Raw genomic sequence first — 20,686 nt, 5'->3', positions numbered from 1 at the left:
AGCCAATATTGATCGTAAAATGTCTCAGGGCAGCATCTGAGTCCTCAACAGCACCGAGTACCTGTATACAATAGCCAATCATAACCAAGCATTACATGATTTCATCTGACTGGCTCCATCATGTGTCTGAAACAAGTTTTACATGTAAGAATTGCTTTAGTATCTGTTTGAATTTTTTAGTCTTCTCTCAGATTGACTCTGTAAAAACAAATAATCAGGGAAATGTTTCAAAAAGGGAAACATGGATAAAATGCATCAAACCTGAATAACCTACTTTTAAAAATTGAGGACTTTGTTTATGAAACTGCACAAACATTAGGTATACAGCACCTACTGTGGGATCAGCTATTGTTTCCGTGTTGCATTTGTGTAAAACTGCTTTCTGGCTCATGGCTGCAATTCCTGTTCACCAAAACTCTGTGCCTTTTGTGACTTGGCATTGTGTAATTATAATTAGCCAGGAGCCATTATCCAAAAGGAACCACCATCCTCTGAAGTTACAGTATATTATATTCTTCTTTCAGCCTCGCTTGTGTTCCAGGCAGCCCATAGCTCTGCTTCATCTGTTGTAATCCCTCTTGTTCATTCTACCTGAAATTACCTCACTTCTTTTCACCATTGTAACAGCTGCTTGGCCGGTTGTGTGTCATCACCTATGGCTGCTGTTCCTCACCGTGTTCAGGACGACATGGTCCATTGACTCAGCTAGTCAGCAGTTGATGCATTGAGGGCCATGGTGAAATTCTTTTTAAGCTGTGTGCCATTCTGTAGTTGGTCCAAGTCCCAGAGCCAGCTAGACAGTGGTCACAGCTATACTCTTGAAAGCTACCCTCTAACTGGGAGTTCATTCCCATTTTGACATCATACCTGCTTGCTCCTATCCCAGAAGAGCATATTGATTTAGACCTAATTCATATGTTTTAAATTCAGCATCATTCAATCCACATGATGTCCTATTTGAAGAATCTAGTGAAGAAATTTTAGCTCTTTGATGCTAATGAAAAAGTTTGGCCTCGGAATAAGATTTGTGCAACCTGGTACACCATCTTGGTCCAACTTTGACTTTACTGTTAGGTCTGTGTTATGTTAACGCAAAAGAACCACTCCAGATCTTTATCCTGACCATGCCCTAGCTCTTTGGTGATGGACTTTTGAAACAATTCAGAGGCTGGTAAAGAGACCAGCAATGATAAAGTCTAAGGGAAAAAATCGGATTTTCTAAAAAGGAAAATCAAGGAGAAATTTCAGGGAGTGTTAGCATACATCCATTTTATTTTTTTATTTTTGTAAGCTTATTTGTTTTGAGAGAGAGAGAGCATGAGTTGGGAAGGGACAAAAAAAATCCCAAGCAGTCTCTGTGCTATCAGTATGGAACTCAACTCAGGGCTTGATCTCATGAACCATGAGATCTTGACCTTAGCCAAAATCAAGAGTCAGGCGCTCAACCAACTGAGCCACCCAGGAGCCCTAATATACATCCATTTTATAAGGGGAAAAAAAGAGAGATGGGACATAATGAAATGAGAGTGGCAAATATGGACCACTTCCATGAGAAATGTGTCAAAACGCATTTCTATAGGCAACTTACAATGACCAGAATACTTAATGACTTCCTAGCTGATTGTACCTCAAAATGGTCCTCAGCAATTTACATACATAAAAGAAATTTTCAATCTATAAGAGGCCACTCAGATACTTTACAGAATTCTTTCATTCTCCTAACTAATTGGTCCAGATACCATAAGTGATAGTTCAGGTTTTAATGGAACCTAGAGGGACCATAGTTTTGACTGTAATGGTCCAGGTTATGCCCCTGTCTCTGCATTATTTTTAATAACATTCCTTTCATGATCAGATGTATCCCTATTTAGACAACAAATTGTGTGATTATCCCATCAGTGTGTAACATGAGTACAATTAAGGATTTTCATTAAGTTTCATCCAATGACTAGTGATGTTAAAGTATCACTGGTTAGGTCTTGAGTTATCTGGAGTGGTTGTTACCAAACTTTAGTACACCTCAGAATCACCCAGAGGGTTGTTAAAACACACATCAGGGGGCCCCAACCTTAGAGTTTCTGATTCTGCAGGACTGGGGGTAAGGCCTGGGAACTTGCATTTCTAACCATTGCCCAATTAGCGCTGATGCTGCTAGCCCAGAGAAGACAACACTTTTTAGACCACCAGCTCTTTTCCTCTGCTTGGGGAGCATTTGGAAGACAAAGGGAAAGACTTAAATATAGCCCCAAAGTTAAAAGAACAATTTGAGAAAATGTCTTAATGTGAGGGACTAGTAAAAGAACATCAGCTGGTGAGCAGGCTAGCTACAAACTTAGTATAATCCAATTACACTGGTTAAAGCTCTGTAGTTATGATAACCACAGGGTGCACTCTGCACTGAGCTGTGCTGATTGGTTTTGAGATTTGGTGACCATTCATTAGCATGTTCTCAAGGAACAAAAAGAATATTCTTTGTTGTTGCTGTTGCTGTTGTTGTTGCTGTTATTGTTATTACTATTATTGTCCCAAAGGAGGAATTTAAGTAGTATTTTAGAAGATTTACCCATTTCTTTGTGTGACACAAACATGTGTGCTCCATACACACACATAGGAGAAAAAAGGCAATGCAGTTCACACAGTAGTCGGTGCAGTTATGACAGATTTTAATTTCATTTGTTGTTACATTTGACTCTGGTGTTAAAAGATTTGGGGAAATTGTTTTTCTCTAGATACAGTATTTTCCGTATAGATATTTTGCATTGACTATATAGACATTCTTAGAGACACTGTATAGAAAATTACAGACACATATTCTCTGAACTCTACATATAAATCTATTATTATTAATTCTACTAGTTAGTCACATAAAACAGAGATGAATATGATGATTGTATTTGAGAGAAATATCGGAGGAGTCCTATCAAAATATCAGATATCAGATAAGACTTGGAAAACGTTTCTGAGTGACCTTTTAGAAGGAAATTTATCAACTTGTAGATTAACTGAAACAGGCACTAAATCAAATTATCATTTTTATGATTAAAGCACAAAACAATTGTTATTTGAACGTCAGCATGGCTTGAAACCCCAAACTGTCTCTTAAGATTGCTTCTAGAAGATGAACACATAGCGATATCCAGACAGACTCTAATCATAAAGTTTGGGCAGACCCCTCCTTAAGAGTCTAGCCCCCAAATGCTCAGATTTCTCTTTCTCTAGGTCACTCTGAGTCTGCTGCCAGCACAAGCTACTCAGCATTTTCCCAACCATATTGGATATATAAACTGCACTTTTTGTTTTTATTGTTGAGATTTTTTAATTTTAAAAACAGGATGATCTTGATGTAAATATGCTTTTCATTATCATAATCGAGGAGAGTAATATCCAAAGTACTTATGTAAATACAGAATAACAAAGATTCAGAAAGAAGATTATTAAGCCCTGAATCCAGTCAACAAAAGTAAATTCAAATCATGGCATATTTTAAGGTCAAGAGTCTTTTTTTAAGTTTTTTATTTTTAATTCTAGTATAGTTAACATACAGCGTTCCATTAGTCTCAGGCGTATGATATAGTGATTCAACAATTCTATGCATTAGTCAGTGCTCATCATGATTAAGTGTACTCTTTAAGAAAAGGAGTGTCTTTGGTATATTAGGACACTTCCACTGTCATGCTGGTTCTGCCGTGATCATCTGGTATGTCACTTTGGGTCAGTGGTTTAAGTTAAACTATCCCTAAGGATTCCCTCATCTCTTTTAGTAAAGGACATAATCCAGTAGTGTGATTTTTAATGTGCAACAACCACTTCTGGTTGTAACGGGAAAACCCTGATGGTAGCATTTGCCCCTTCCCATGGTGTCAATACTCCCACTGTGGCTGATCTCAAGCTACCAACACGGTATCACTGAATGTAGTTGTTGGAACACAATGGCATGACCCAGTTCTGTTCTCCGAGGGAAGAGCCCTGAGGTTCTGGCCCAGTAATTCATTTAAAGTCTGGACTATCCAGTCTGTTTGCTCACATTAATCATGCTAATGAGAGATTTCGAGCTCTGTGAACGCAATCTTATCCTGCAAGAAATGGTGCTGTCAAGTATACATTTTCAAACACCCATTTACTGACTTCGAAGCCCTCTTGGCTGACGTTATTCGGGTGGCCCCGTTCCTACCACTCTTGCCAAAGCCACCATTAATGCCCACCTGGAGACAGTGTCTCCCAATGAGAGTCTCTACCATGTCCATTCTCCATGTAGCAGCCAAAGTTTTATTGTATGTGTGTGTGTGTGTACACGAATGTATGTGTGTGTGTATTTTTGCTGTAAACCAGGAATTGCCATTCACCTGTTGGGAGCAAAATCCTCCTGTATCTCCCTCTGTATACAGGGCTGTCCATAACTCATGCCGGTTCACATCTGGCTTCTTACCTCCCACCACTCTCTGTGTCTCACGTGGTGCCTCACTCTTGTTACACAAATCTTTCTTTTCTTCAAATACACCAGCATTGTTTTCATCCCTGGGACCTTTGCATTATGATTTCCTTTGCTCGAAACTCTGTCCCCTCATTTCTGTGTAAAGCTATTTCCTTCTTGTCCATCAAACATCATCTCCCCAGAGCAGCCTTCATGGTCTGCCCAGCTGACAGTAAGGGCCTCTTCCCCAAGATTGACGGGGATGTCCACTCTCATCACTGTTGTTCAACATAGTACTGGAAGTCTTAGCCTTAGCAATTAGACAACAAAAGGAAATAAAAGGCATAAAAATTGGCAAAGAAGAAGTCAAGCTTTCACCAAGATAATCTTCAAGCCATCATTTTCTTCATAGTATTTATCCCTATCTGAATTTGTTTCATTTATCTTTATTCATTGTCATCTCCCCACCCTTCCATCATTCATCTCCTATTAGAATATAAGCTCGAAAAGGTCAAGGACTCTTTCTGAGCTGTTTACTGTTTTAGCCAGTACCTGGAACAGTATTTACTACCTTGTAGGTGCTCATTAAATATATGTTGAAGAAAAAGAGAAAAAAAAGGATTTTTGATTTGGATTAGTAAAGAGCAAAAAGAAAGAGAAATAATTTGTACTAATAATATATCTTATTGAAAAAATCAGGTTACCTTGCTTACCTATATTCATTAGTACCATATGCAACGACTCCTAATCAGCTATTCATTTTACAAACAATATGTGACACGTGCCCATGTCATACAGGTTCTGTCAAATGGAAGGTATAAGAATAAACCAGAAGTGGATAACCAAAAGTTCATAAACTAAGCAGTTCATAAATTTGTCCTCTGTGTAATTGATGGCCCCATAAGCAATAATACCATAAACGGTATCCAAATTAGAAAGGAAGAAGTAAAACTATCACTATTTACAGATGATATGATGTTAGATATAGAAAATCTTAAAGACGCCATCAAAAAACTGTTAGAACAAATCAAATTCAGAAAAGTTTCAGGATACAAAATCAGTACATAAAATTCTGTTGTGTTTCTGTACACTGATAATGAACTATCAGAGAGAAATTTTAAAAAATCCCATTTGCAATTGCATCAAAAAGAATAAATTTAACCAAGGAGATAATGAACACTACAAGACATTAATGAAAGAAATGGAAGCAATCACAAATAAATGGAAAGATACTCCGTGCTCACAGATTAGAAGAATGAATACTATTAAAACATCCAGGGGCGCCTGGGTGGCTTGGTCGGTTAAGCGTCCGACTTCGGCTCAGGTCATGATCTCACGGTCCATGAGTTCGAGCCCCACGTCAGGCTCTGTGCTGACAGCTCAGAGCCTGGAGCCTGTTTCAGATTCTGTGTCTCCCTCTCTCTCTGCTCCTCCCCTGTTCATGCTCTGTCTCTCTCTGTCTCAAAAATAAATAAACGTTAAAAAAAAATTTTTTTTAAAAACATCCATATTGCCCAAAGAAATCTAGAGGTTCAGTGCAATCCCTATTAACATTCCAATGGCAGTTTTCACAGATATAGAACAAATAATCTTAAAATTTGAAGGGAATTACACAAAAAAAATTCCCAAATAGCCCAAGCAATCTTGAGAAAAAATAACAAGGCTGGAGGCATCACACTCCCTGATTTCAAACTATATTACAAAGCTATAGTAATTAAAACAGTATAGCACTGGCATAAAAACAAACACATGAATCAACGGAATGGAAGAAAGAGTCCAGAAATAAGCCCATGCATATATGGTCAATTAATTTGCAACAAAGGAGCCAAGAATATATAATGGGTAAAGGACAGTCTCTTCAGTAAACGGTTTTGGAAAAAATTGGACAGCTACATGCAAGAGAATGAAACTGGATCACTACTTTACACCACACACACACACACACACACACACACACACACACACACGGTGGCGGGGGGAGAGGCCACACATACACATATGCAATGAAATTTTATTCAGCCATAAAAAAGAGTGAAACCATAGTGACAACATGGATGGACCTCAAGGGCATTATGCTAAATGAAGTCAGTCAGAGAGAGAAATACAGAATGATCCTTCTTTTGTGTGGAACCAAAAGGAAAAAAAACACATGAGCTTATAGATGCAGAAAAGAGGTTGGTGATTGCCAGGGGCAGGGAGAGGGGAGACGAGATAAATAAAAATATAAAATAACTGAAGCATCAGGCATGGTTGGATGCAGGATGTGAAAATAATTAATGAAAAATGAAGATCAGGGCGCCTGGGTGGCTAAGTCAGTTAAGCGTCTGACTTTGGCTCAGGTCATGATCTCACAGCTTGTGGGTTCGAGCCCCACATCTGTGCTGTCAGCACAGAGCCTGGAGACTGCTTCAGATTCTGTCTCCCTCTCTCTCTCTCTCTGCCCCTCCCCCAATCATACTCTGTGTCTCTTTCTTTCTCAAAAATAAATAAAGATTAAAAAAGAAAGAAAAGAAAAATGAAGATCAGATACCAGCTAGGTAATGAAAATTGCTAGCTGTCTTCTCCTTGGTAGAGATTTCAGCCTAAAATCATATGCCAAATCCAGCTTATCCCTGACCCCTCCACTGATGAGAACTATAGAGGTGCCACAGAGGTTTAACCTCTGGCGTGAGCAAGGTGGCTCCCACCAGGCTTTCAGGACTTGTTCATTTACTAACCATTGACCACTTTACTAGACAATTACCAAATATTCCCATTAGCATACCCAGTGCTTGAGCTAGAGGAATGAGTAAGGCAGACACAAATTCCTGCCTTCATGGAGTTCATACTTTAGCAGAGCCAATAGACATGGCATGCAATAAATCAGTATATTATATCGTGTGTTAGAAGGTGACTCCTGGTATGGAGAACAAATAAACATGGGTGAAGGGGATGAGAAAGCCACGCGTCAGAGGATTGTCCATGACAAAGTCAAAGAAACACAACTTTGAGGAAGGTGAAGACAGATAATGTGAGGAATTTCAGAGGGACTGAGACCTGACATTTGTTTTGTGTCCCCTTGCTACTTGCAAGAGGTTCATCCAGGACTAAGTGAGGGCCTAGGGAGTGGCCCAGAAAAAAATTGGAGAGAGAGTAACCTGGAAGTGGTATAGATAAAACAAGATTAGTTGTAAATTAACAATCATTGAAACTAGATGATGGGTATAGTCTAGTCACCAAACTTAATATTTGGAATTTTCCATGATAAATAAAGGCATAAGAATATTTATTATGAATCTTTTCCAGGATCATTAAATAATATAATGGCTCTATAGCTCACTGTACTGTGATGTGTCGTAATACATTTGATCATTGACCACTTTGTTGACACTTAAACTATTCCCCATTTGTTGCTATTACCACTAACACTGATAAAACTCTTCTACGTGATTCTTTGGGTCCATCCATGATTATTATTTTTACTTAATTCCATAAAAATTAATATCATAATTATTATCTAATTATATGCTACTGAATATAATTATTGTGTCATAATTAATTTGCTGTATGACTTGGAGAAGGCCCTCAGCCTTTATTGTGGACAAAATTGGCCAGTGTTAAGTAGCACTTGGCCCTGTTAATTTCTTGAAGCTTGTACCAGCCAGGGTTCCTCATCGCAAACAATAGCAACTGACTCAGGAAACCTTAGGGAGAAAAGGAATCTGTGAGGGAGGCCGGGAAGGAGGGAAGGATAGGGAACAGGAATGGGAAGCAAGGTACGTTCTCAGGGGCCGAGGTCTCTGCTCACAGTCCAGCCTGTTGTCCGTGATGAGACCAGCCACTAGCCACCACGGGCACAAAGCTAAACTGATGGGATCTCATCACACCTGTATCCTCACCTGTTTTTCAGGTCACTACCCAGAGCCCTGCTCTTCAAACACTGGTGCTTTTCAGGTTACCTGGTTAGGCGGACTTTGAAGATCACAGTTCTCTCAACCTCCTAAATAGCCAAGGCCCACCATCTGGCATGCAGACCCCCCCTAGGGAATGACTTTCTGGTCAGCCTGGTGCATTGCAGTGCCTCCTGCCCATTGCAGGAGAACAGTCCCGGTTACCGGCTACCTTTACCACTACCTAGTGCCTCCACCAGTCTGGAAACGTCTGATGACAGAAATCTTGACCCATGAGTCTTTGAAACTCCAGAGCCTAACACTCTTCCTAACATGCTTTTGTAAAAGTTTGTGGAACTGTTTTGACCCTCTTTTCCGTCAAGGAGGTCCATGCTCCCCTGCTTCACCCTGGCTCCCTGAGGTGAGGAAGCCACAGAGAGAGGGGACTTCATGCTTCCACCCCTGCAGAGGCTGGAGCCTGTGAGGCCGTGATGCAGTGCTGAGCATCCCTGCTACCCCCGCTCCCTCCACCCCCCGCTCACCCTGCACTGGCCACAGGTCATACCCACTCCCACCTCAGCTATGCTGCATAGGAAACGCGCCAGGGGGGGGGGGGAGGGGGCGGAGGCTGTAGAATTGGACCAGCTTCCAGTCCCTCCCAGCTGTCACTTTTTGATTCCAAACCTGCAGCCCTGCTGGGACAAACAGCCCTGTTAAGTCATTTTCACAAGCACACACCTCTCCTTCACTGAACCTTTTTCTCTCCCTGCCTTCCGAAGCAGTGACTTCCTGGCAGGCTCCCAGGCCAGCAGCCCCCTTCCCATCTACACCCTGGAGATGATGCCATGGAAGGGGGTCAGGCAGGAGCAGAGCAGCGAAAGCAGTGGCTGTTGCTCACTGAGCATCTGTTAGGTGCCTTACACAGGCACAAGGTAAGGGCCCCACACCTGTACACGTATGGCCCCAGCGGTCCAAGGATACTTTATGTTTGTATAGGGCTTTGTAATGTTCCAACCACTGTCACGTACATAATGCAAACCTGATATCTGAGCATTTAGATTTTAAACATATTTGAACATCTGACAATGACACTCGAGATTTTGTTGTTTTGCAAAATCATTTGATACAGGTTTGCTTTGGGTAACTAACACATTTAAAACTTTTCAAACCACACAAATTTGGTACTCTACGTTACATTTGTCAGAACCCATCAGTTGCAGAGGAAGAATTTAGGGAGATAGAGATACAGAGTAAACAGAGAGCCACAGAAGGAAGATACAGTTAATAAGGACGGGCAAACGAATCTTCCAGTCCCGTAACATGTTATTTTTCTAAATTTGTCCAATCCAGGAATAGTGTTGTAACTTCAAAGGACACAGCTAGATCTTTTCTGTCACCTCCAGTTCCTAAAGCTTGTCAGACAAGTGTATATTTTCCAGCTCACCTTTCCTTCTTCTGAACCCCCATGAGAACCAGCCTTTTTGTTGCCTACACTGAGCAATGTTTGTCATATGCAGGTGGGGTATTCAAGACTGGGAATGAGACTAGTAACCCAGGTGCCAGTGTCCTGGGTGTCCCTTAAGTTTTTGAGGTAATGCCTAGCCTGACATCAAGGTCACCATGTTGCTGAGAGGGTGAGAAGCGCCCCACGCTGCTACGTGGGCATGCGGAGACTGGCATGGAGTACTTGAAGCACTCCCCCGTAACCAAAATGATTACTTCCACTTCAGAAAGAATCCTTGTTCCAGGTTGTTTTTGTAGGTCTGAAGTTCCAGGAAAGTAGCAATGGTGCCTTTCCCTCGGGGACCTTCCGACTTACTTCCAGTAAGTCAGTAGTATTTGCATTGCTAGTGTTCCTTTGGAGAGCCATTTCTGCTGACATCTTCAAACCAGAAGGCAAAGAGAGGAATGCAGGGGGTCATACTGAGGCTTTGGGGAAATGGTTACAATTGTCAGCTTAGGAGCCATCGTAAATGATTGCAGATCGGAAAATGCAGTATAAACATGAGGCTTAGAAGAGAGAGAGATGGGAAGAAGCAAGACCTTAGCAAACATGGTCTTGGGACAGCACATTCAGCAGAGAAAGTGGAAACAGGGCTGTATGAGATGATTTATTGGTACCCCGTCATAATACAATACAGTACGTGGTATGTTCAGTGTGTTACCCCTCATTAGCAGTATTTTAGAGCACTCAGCAAATTGCTGTGAATGTCAAGCATTGATGCATTGTCATCAAGTATCTGCATATGGATCTGATGCCCTCCCTAAAGAATTTGTGTTTCTCACGTTCAATAAGTAAGCCTTTAGCAGGCTTCAGAGGCAACCAAGGGGTGCAAGTTATTATATTCTCACTGTAGTCCGTTTTCCTTGGCAATGTCAGAAGCTAAGCACTGACCGCTCTGTTAGATGTAGAGAAATAGTCCCGCGTATTGAAAGGAACATGAGATTTACAGTAGCACAGGGTGGAGGCCAAGACCTGGCCCAGCCACTTTCCATCTGTGTGACCTCGAGCAAGTAACTGATCCTTTTCCTGCCTCAGTGTTGTCGTCTGTAAAACGGGCATGGTAACAATCTCTAATTTATGGAATTGTTGTGGTTATTGGCCATAGCATGGCTAAAGTGCCTGACACTTGCTAGGCAGCCAACAAGTGGGATCTATAACTATGGTGTGGATAGAATATACCCTTGCTTTCTATTCAGTTTACCAGCTAGCAACTTTTAATGTGTACCTAGTAGAGCTAAAAACACATAAGGCAACTTCACCAAAACTTGGCTCACTGAAATCAGTCACATTTCTTCTTCTTCTTCTTCTTCTTCTTCTTCTTCTTCTTCTTCTTCTTCTTTTTTAGTTTATTTATTTTTTGACAGAGAGAGAGAGAGAGGCAGAGAGAATCCCAAGCAGGCTCCACACCGTCAGCGCAGAGCCCATGAGATCAGCTCACGAACCATGAGATCATGACCTAAGTCGAAATCAAGAGTAGGACACTTAACTGACTGAGCCACCCAGGCGCCCCTCACATTACTTCTTAATCTCACTAGGATGTGGAGAGAAATCATCACAATCTTACATGTCCTTGAGTCTGTGGCTGATTAAGCGTCAATGGGGATAGATTATATAAAATCTATCCCAGTACGTAATGTGGAGAAGCTTGTCCAGAAGGGGCAATCAAGTGCAGGGACATCTGCCACTGTATATAAGACCTCAAGGAAACCTAAACTTTCTAGGTTTCAGCCTGAGCAACTATAATATGCTGAGCTTGGGTTATGTGGTTTCAAGGTTGCGTCTAGCTGAAATGTTTCTGTTTGCTCACTTGGCGAGCTCAAGGCTTGTCTCAGCACTTTGAGTTGTAAAGCTTTCCTTGAATTCCTAGCTCACAGAATGCTGAGCCGGAGGGGACATAGAGATGACCTGGGGTATCATTCTAGTCTTACAGATGAGGAAACTGGGACTCAGAGAGTAAGCCCCCCCTCCCTTTGTATCACAGAGCTGGCTTGGGGCTGAGCTAAAACCAAAACCAGGTGTTCTGAGTCTTAGGTCAGTGCTCTTTCCATTATACCACATTGCCTCTTCCACACAAATGGGGCTATCACTCTGAAGAACTAAATGTAAGAATAGCACAGCAAGCCTTGAGGGACACTGACACCCTAATCATGTTATTGAATACACAATTAAATAAGTCCAATGGCTCTGACTGTTGGAAGTACTATTTTGAAAGATTCTTACATTTCTAGTCACCTAGAAAGATTCATTATTTTTAGAATGTAGGGATAGCTAGAGGGTGGGGGCTGGCATGCTCCGTGAGTCCTTTCTCGGAGACGTGACTAGTTCATTTCTGAGCTTTGCATTTTAGAACCCTCAAGAAGCTCTGAGTTTCCACTCACCCAGTTACCAAGTTCATACATTGTAACCACAGAATCTAACAGTTGATCTGCGACTTCTATGACTTTATGCTACCCTGTGGTCAAATATTTTCATTCCTGGTGAAAGAAGGAAATGATTTCATATTGACTAACAAAAGTCAACATGGGAATGTACTAATCATGTGCATGATCACAAGATGTACATAGCACATATGAGTAACTGAGAAGTAATGAATCAAGTCAAGCTGCTTTGTTAGATGGCAGACACATTACAAGTTAGCGCAGTAAGGAAGTGGTGTCCTGTTCCGTGTGTCTGTCCTGCGGCTCTGGCTCAGGTGAAAATCCAGAATCTCAGAGCCTCCTTGGTCCGAGCCTTCCATGGAAGCTGCTCTATCTGCCATTAGAGCAGAGAGAGGGACCTTAGGGTCCACTTTTGATGAAAAAGCTTATGCAGGATTTACTCTGAGAACACTATTGTACTTCAGTTATTTTGGTGAAAAAAATGTACTTCCCTCATTAATTTGAAGAAACATCAATTGTGAAAATTATTTTTAAAAGACTGGCTTTAGTTGTAAAAAGAGGACAGAAAACAATTTAACTTGGTTATTTTTTCGGTTTTAGTGAGAGATGTAAACCACTTAAGTCGGGCTCCTTAAAAATTAAGAAAAGGTCCACAAAGCATTCAATATTGAAAAAAGTCTTAATCACACATGATCTTTTAGTTTCAGTTTATGGTCAGTTGATGTAGAGAGGAAGGCTAGAATGAAACAACAATCACAGAAGTGGGAGAGAATAGATGGAGACACAAGCACCCAGACAAAAATGGAGAAAGATACAAGCAGCAAGAGAAAGAAAGAGGAGGAGGACCAGAAGGGGATTCGAAACGAACAGCTTCATGGGACTCCAAGAAAGGAGCACAGGGCCTGTAAGCACGAGCTGTCCGTGGCTTTCATCAGCATTTGGCTGAAGCCTTACTCTCCACCTGGAGTACCAGCTCCACGAACACGGGGACCATGAGGCTCTCGCTTACCATGGTTTCGCCAGTGCCCAACACAGACATGGTCAACATAGGAAGAATTAGTGAATGAATGGATGGACAAAACAACAGGTGAAGAAAGAGAGTGTAGGGAGAGGGAGTCCCGGCCCCGGGACACCTGTGATAGGATTTGTTCGAAGGTGGCTTCACAGAGTCTCACCTATGTTCTCTAAAGATGTTCTGCAGTCTGCTAAGCCTCGGAGCAATGGTGTGCTTCTGTTTCGGAAACTTTCTGGAAGTTGATGCTTCCACCATCCCGACCCTGGGTATCGCCATGTCAGCTGGGACCTTCTCGCTCCAGGCCCACCCATCTGAGGCTCTCCAGCCCTCTGGCCCATCAGCTGCCCCGTCCCCTGCCCTGAAACCCTGTCATGGTACAGACCACCTCTCGCATCCCAGAATGCTGCCTTCTTGGCTCTCCCAAGACCGCCCCTTGTCTTTTAGCCTACTTGGTGGCAGCTGCCTCTTTCCCCAACCCCTCCGTACTGAGGGCCCTGCAAGAGGGTCAGCAGACTAGGTTTCCCTTCACTGAGAAGCCATCACATCTTCACCTTCACGTGAAAATGTCCTTTTTCAAGCCTTTCCCGTCACTGCCTTCTAGTAGCTCCTGGTCACATCTGGGACCAGAGTTTGGCCCTTGGCCACCCACAGCCTCTTCATCCACCCAACTAGTGACCTCCTTCAGGGATGTTGGGAGAAGGTTACCTGGAGAAACAGGTAGGTGAATTGCAATGCAGGTTGGCATACCCAGTTGGTGGTGGAAAGAAAGGCTCACCTGGCTTCAGATCCTAGCTCGGCCATTGCCTAGCTCGCCCAATGGGTGTTAAATTGTTGGGGCGGCTCATCTGTAAAGTGGGGACAAATATGATTTACCTTGCAAGCTCTTTTGAGCATTGAAAAGTGTAATCTAAGTAATGCACAGTGATTCTATGACGTTAAGCAAGCGAGTTGTCAAGAGAGCTGGGCATCTGGTTAACTACTCGTTTTCTGCAGCAGTAGAGGGCTGCACACATACTCACACCCCTACACCCAGTCTGCCTAGAAAAACAGAAGTGGTACCAGCTATTGCCCTCTGGGGAAGTGTAACTCTGAAACCTCATCCTCACTGTAATAAAATGTTTCCAGAGGGAGCAGACAGAACAACCCAGGGCCATGCCCTTCCACTTCCCTCTTGCCTGAGTGGAGCTCAGAGCCCGTCTTGGGGAAGTGGGGGGTAAAGCAGTTCAGCATGGGTGGCTGGAACCGAAACATTTCTTTTACCACCCTCCTATCCTGCCGCCCCTCTCTCTCCTGTGCCGGGGGAGGAGAAACAGCTTATGCCTACAGTACCCACACGTACTTGGATCTGTTGTCCTCAGTCTCCTGACCCTACCTCATCATTCGTCAGGATTCACTGAATGCCCTCTGGGATCGGGGTGCTGTTCTAAATTCTTTATCTGGGACCTTTGTGGGAGCCTGTAGGAAGTTGGAGCCAATATTTAAAATCTTCCCCCAGCTCATGAAAACCAATGTTTAACCCTCACTTCATTCCCACCAGCAGGCCTGGCCAGAAAGAGTAACTTTTGCTTTGAATACTAAGAAACTTTGATCTAAATGTTAATACTGGGGCGCCTGGGTGGCTCAGTTGGTTAAGCATCTGACTCTTGGTTTCACCTACTGTCATGATCTCATGGTTTCAGGAGTTTGAGCCCCACGCCTGGCTCCACGCTGACAGTGCAGAGCCTGCTCGGGATTCTCTGTCTCCCTCTCTCTCTGCCCCTCCCCTACTGGTGCTGTCTCCATGTCTCTCAAAATAAATAAATAAACTTAAAAAAATAAATGTTAACACTAATGAACACCTATAAACCTTCTTTACAGAACTGTAGGCTCCCTTCCATCACTCCCTTGTTCTTGAACACGTATTTGCTTTTAGGAGAAGAATTTAGACTGGTTTCCTCGGATGCGAGCCATGTCCCTCGTGAGCAATGAAGGTGACAGCGAGCAAAATGAGATTCGGAACCTGCAGGAGAAGTTGGAATCCACCATGAGTCTGGTCAAACAGCTGTCTGGTCAGCTAGCAGAGCTCAAGGAGCAGGTCAGTGTGCTCAGGGAGCCGGGGCTAGAGCTGGGTGGGCTCGAATCATTCACCACCATTGAGTGAAGGGCAGTGAGGGGAGTGTGGGGAGACCTGGACACTCCTGGGGGCCAGATTGTTATTCACAGGGAACTGTAAATTCCAACGAAGAACCTTCACACTGTGCTGTATGAACCACATCCCCGCAAGTAGAGGCTTCCATTTGTCCCATTACCACCTGTGTGCCCCTTCTGCACCCACGGAAGTGGGGGAGAGGAGTAAACGCCAAAGTACAAGGGCCTCTTTGCACTTTTTGATAGAAACTGGTATTTTGTGCCATCCTAGCCATTACTAAATACATCAGAACGGCAGATCATCTTCAGAATCTGTCATTTCAATGCTATAATCAACCCTTTCATCGTGTAAAATTATTAGTGGTAGTAAAAATACTATCAAAAGTAACTGTGGTAGCTATTAAAAAAGACTAGGCTGACAGTGATGATTGTCTGACAAGCAAAGAGCCGCTCTAAAAGAACCATGGTTCCTGTTTTTAACCACAGAGAGGGGTTTGCTTATTTTCTGCTTGTGGAAATTCACTTAAAAAAAAACATTTTCCCTTTTTTAAAGGTAAATAGATTCTATATGATGCCAGACACAGACTGTAGGTGCTTGGGAAATTTACCCCCAAGTTGTGCAGCCCACCAGCACTGGGGAAAAGTGAGAAAATGAGCTGAACACACTCTCTCTTTTCCCCCAGATGACAGAACAAAGGAAGAATAAGCAGAGACTGGGCTTTCTCGGATCAAACACACCCCATGTGAATCATCACATGCCACCACACTGATACCATGGGGGGGAAGCCGTGACTAGCCTTTCATCAGTGTCCTGCCTGATCACTGAATAAAGAACTGAGATGGAGGGGAGTGAACAGTGCCTATTGTTGAAAGTTAAAAACAACCAAGTGCCAAGATGTGGAGTGGTTTAGCTCTGAGAACAATTTATAACTGTTTTCATGGTTGAGGAGACCAAACTTAAAAGCTAGAAAGCACACATCACGCATTCTTAATGTAACTCCAAGTAGCTTGCTCACATGGAAGCAGAGGGGACGGGAGGCAGGGTGGAAAGGGGGGGTGTGGCGCAGAGAGAAGAATTACCTTTTGCTAAATCAACGAGGGAGGCTGTTTTGTCTTAAATACTGACTGCAACCTTCATCATGGTTGGTTGGGACTTCTTTCTTTTAATCATGGCATAGAAGCTAGTGATACAGGTATTCAGACTCTGGGGGCTGCATTTTACTAAGGAAAATAATGGAAAAGATTAAAAATGAGGGTTGCAAAGAAAAATGTTAATGCTTCCAAACCGTAGCTGTCACGGGGCTATTCTCTTATCTATCACATGCGACACAATGTATTTACAGCTCCACGAACATCGTGCTTTGGAGCTTCCGCCCCTCATGCTGACAGCACAACTGAGATGTGGTTGCTTTCTCCGAGATTCGGAGGGGCTCTGTCGATGTGGAGCACAAAAGGGGATTTTCATATAACCTGCTCAAAATGTGTTTTACGTCATGTATAGTGTAAGCTTTTTAAAGACTGGGGGAAGTAAAAGCTGACAGGAAGCCCCAGGGAGGAATTTTTGTGAACCTATGTATGCTATTAAAATATATTGAGAATAATAAATGAAAGTGCTTAAAGGTGACAGGGAATATTGAGAAACTTATGATGGTCACATTTCCTTTTATAAATAAGGAGTAAAAGCTTTTGATTCATGTTTGCTGTGCTTAAGGAACTGAGTGGTTTTATTTATCCTATTTCTGCAGTTAGGAAAAAAAAAACTAAGAAATTTATTGAATGCCCAAGAAAATGCAGCATTTCAATTGCACGTTTTAAACTGTATCAGTAAGAACTTTTCAGCATGTAGAAAGATAATAATCTCTTTCCCAAATTGTTTCTATGTTAAATTCTGCAACCAGGATTTGTGGAGAGAGAAAATAACCTGCCATGCTTGTAATATTTTTTGAGACTATACATTTAGAATGTTAAAGCAAACTGCCGGTAATGAAAGCACAGGACACCAGACTCTGGGAGATGCTTTGCAAGTTGATCTCTGGTCTCTGCCCCCATAGGAACAAACAATTCTCTCCAGAGTCTGTAAACTCTCAAGTTTTTACCGCCAAGGTTTAAGGTCTGGATGGGGTTTGCTATGACCATTTTGAAGCCTTTGAATGGTTGTCATTTAAACTATTGGCTCTTAAAATTCTCAAATCATGGTCTGGGTAGATCATAAAGGATTCCTGAACCAATCCTTCTTCCACAATGTTAAAATGTAGATTTGGAGAGAAGCTGTTGAAACCCAGAGCAGCAATTTTTTAGCTGAATCTACTGGTACCTCCCATCCCTCACCCCAGTACTTCCTCATGTTAAGAGTTCTTTACTGTGACACCATAGTATTTTCCCTTACCAGTCACTGAAGGACCATGATCCAAAAATACCAAGAAATTGGGATATCTATCTGCATGCAGCACAGAACTTTGAGCCTAGTAGGCATTCAACAGGTGTATGAGAAATTCCACTGACGCTCAATTACCCTTAATTCTTTATTAAAACTTTAAACTATATCACATACTTGATTTTTTTAAATGGCGTCACCAAAGCCAAAGTAGACCAAAGCAACCATTGTTTTAATCCAAGACCATCATTGTTATAACAGTATTAAATGAAAGTACACTTTAAAATATTTTAATGAGACAGTGTGCAGGTGGGGAGAAGTGGAGAAAATTGGTAAGGATTGACCATACTCTGGTGTGGAAACCCATCTCTTTTTGAACACAAAATAAAATATTTTTGATGTCCGAACATCAGGAGAATAGATTAATTTGTACAGATGAGAGCAACCTGTTTTTCATGTGATGAACTATCTCTTCTTTTCTGGGACCATGATAGGTCTTTTTTATAGTGAATAAATCATTGGGTAGATAACTGCCATCAACAAATGGCCTAAGGTCTCCAAACAGTGTTAGTGGCAGCTCACCATTTCACAGATCTTTTCCCATGGGGAGTATCCAAAAGAGATTGCAACTAACAAGACTCTTGTTCAAAATTGAAATATTTCTCAGTTGTGTTTTCTCTCCTGCCTAAAATCTTGGAGATTGTAGAGCAAAAGAAATAAAAACAAGCAAACAAAGAAGGCACTTTCCAGGCTCTTAAAGTCATGATGTTGCGAGAAGATAACGGGAAACTTGACATTTGGTAGAAGTTTATATTTGTTATGTATATGTTTGTTAATGCAACTGGAATATTTGACCTAGGCAAGTATCAGTTAACATTTTAATATTTATATAGTGACATTAAAATGAACACAATAATCGTTGATTTTGATGTTAAGGGAAATGTTTTTCTCTTTAGTTATTAAAATGCATATTAGTTTAAAAAGATCAATTTCTTCTGAATATAATTTTTATTTCAAAAGGATTTTATTCCCTTGCATGCTACATTGTGAGGCCCAAGAGTTTAGTGAAAGTATGTTTCCTAAGTTACAATATCATTTTAGGTAAGAAAATGTTTGTATCATATAAGACTATAATATTAATAAATAAATTATATACATGTAAAAATTATTTTTTCTACCCCTTGAGAAAGTTCATTTAGAAAGGGCTTATTTTCTTGCTTATTGAAATTCCTCTGTTGATGACAAAGATACAGTTTCTAGTAGTTTATTGATTATATCAGGAAGATATTTTGTTCAAGTCACAACTAATCATGTGTGTATTTCCATATTCTCAGCTCACAATGCATTGTTTTGATGTCTCTTTTTATAGTTGTTTTATTATCCTATAGTTGTTTTATAGTTGTTTATTACATACTAGGGTTGAGCTGAGTGGAGAGGTTTGTGGTCTTAAGATTTGGTCAGGGAAGGTGGAGATGGATCTTCACTATAATCAGGGAAAAGGAGTAAATGATAGATAATAGGAAGAAAAGGGTTGGCCCTGGAGCCCAGGGGGCGGGGGAGGGGAAAGTAAGTAAATATTGTACAGGCATAATGATATAACAGATTACAGGCTCAAGAGATCACACTTAAACATGCATGGAACAATGCTTGGTGGAAAAGCAGCTGTTAAGAGGCATAGTCCCTCAGCTGTTCTTAAACTGTTACGGAATAGCGAATCGACATATTCTGACCCACAGACCAGCTCCAATACATACGACACATGATACGCTTCGAAACAGAGTGGAGCAAACACACGTGCCTATAGGAGCCAGGCAAGTCACTAAAACGCATGACATTATGGGGTGTACACCATTTGTAGCGAGTGGGGAGGCTACGGTGAACTCTCTCTTTGCAAAATTTGACAACCATTTCCAGTATTTAGAAAATGCCCGAGGCCATTTGAAGCCCTCTGGTCACTCATTGGCTATCTCTAAAATAATTGTTGGTAAAACCATAGCATTTAGTAGAAGAAAACACAATGCCAAAACCAAGCAGGGGAGCTAATGTGCGTGGGAAACTGGAGAAACCGGAAAACAAAACCAACTGTCATCTCTGAACTGGAGTGTTTTCATGGACTTGAATAGTTTATAAAATTATCGTACCAGTACTTCTCATATCATCACCAATAGACTTTTTTCCTGCTGTAGAGTATTACTATTTCTGCCTCAAGTAGTATGATTCTAATAGACTATGTCAAGACCAGATAAGTATAATTTATAAATTATTATTAATAAATGGGATTTATGCAACTTTTTTGTGTGTGACACTTTAAGTGCTTTTTTTTTCCATTTCTTACCGTTTTCCTAAATAATGTATCAGTATGAAAGTCATTATTATTGCTGTTTTACATAGCGAGACATGAAGGGCAAAAAATTGGGTGAGTTGAACCACACTGCACTAATCCAAATGGAACATTTTGCCCAACATTTGTTGGGAGTTGGCTAAATCCCCAACTGGCCAACACCTACCGGCATACGTATACTGAGTCTGGTGCCTCTGAGATGGGCTCAGTGGACACAGGCTGTTCAGTCATCTAGCATTTCCTGGTGCTTCGCAATGATAGTTCCCCTCAGAAGAGAACGAAGCATGCAACTGCTGAAATCAAAATGAGTTGCATGAATCACATGCAAACCGTGAATGGAATTCTTTGCTCATGTGGGCATTTTCCAGTATGCCACAGTTCCTTGAAGCAGTGTGGCAAGAATTGTTTTGTTTTGCTTGGAATCAGAGGAAAGGTTGGGGGAAGGGACTTGGACAATGAGTTCCTCTTCCAGTAAGAATAATTGGCACGAAGGGCAGGAGTTTGCCTGTGGAGGGAGCGTGATGGACGTCTACAAGTCACCCTGCCTTTGGTCAGCCACGGTGCTTTGAGGAAGTCCTGGGAAAGCATCATCTTCTTGACACAACTGTAGGCCAGAAGTCTGTGTACCTTAGCCTCCCTTCTGTCTTTTCTCAATAGCAGAGCTGCT

At 41.8% G+C, this 20,686-nt stretch overlaps 1 protein-coding gene across 6 annotated transcripts in view; it reads left to right on the top strand.

The window, feature by feature from the left end:
• ITPR2 (inositol 1,4,5-trisphosphate receptor type 2) overlaps positions 1–19,970 on the top strand; it is a 485,861-nt gene extending 465,891 nt beyond the window's left edge. For all 6 annotated transcript variants that reach the window (XM_053226056.1, XM_027035788.2, XM_027035787.2 and 3 more), the window contains 2 exons: positions 15,090–15,251; positions 15,988–19,970. In XM_053226056.1, coding sequence (XP_053082031.1) covers positions 15,090–15,251; positions 15,988–16,074 — 249 coding nt within the window. In that variant the 3' untranslated portion in view covers positions 16,075–19,970. The remainder of the gene's footprint in view (positions 1–15,089; positions 15,252–15,987) is intronic.
• The last annotated feature ends 716 nt before the right edge of the window (positions 19,971–20,686 follow it).

The sequence above is a fragment of the Acinonyx jubatus genome, chromosome B4 (genome assembly GCF_027475565.1).
Source record: "Acinonyx jubatus isolate Ajub_Pintada_27869175 chromosome B4, VMU_Ajub_asm_v1.0, whole genome shotgun sequence".
Lineage (NCBI taxonomy): Eukaryota > Metazoa > Chordata > Mammalia > Carnivora > Felidae > Acinonyx > Acinonyx jubatus.
This window is presented reverse-complemented; position numbering and strand designations above follow the sequence as displayed.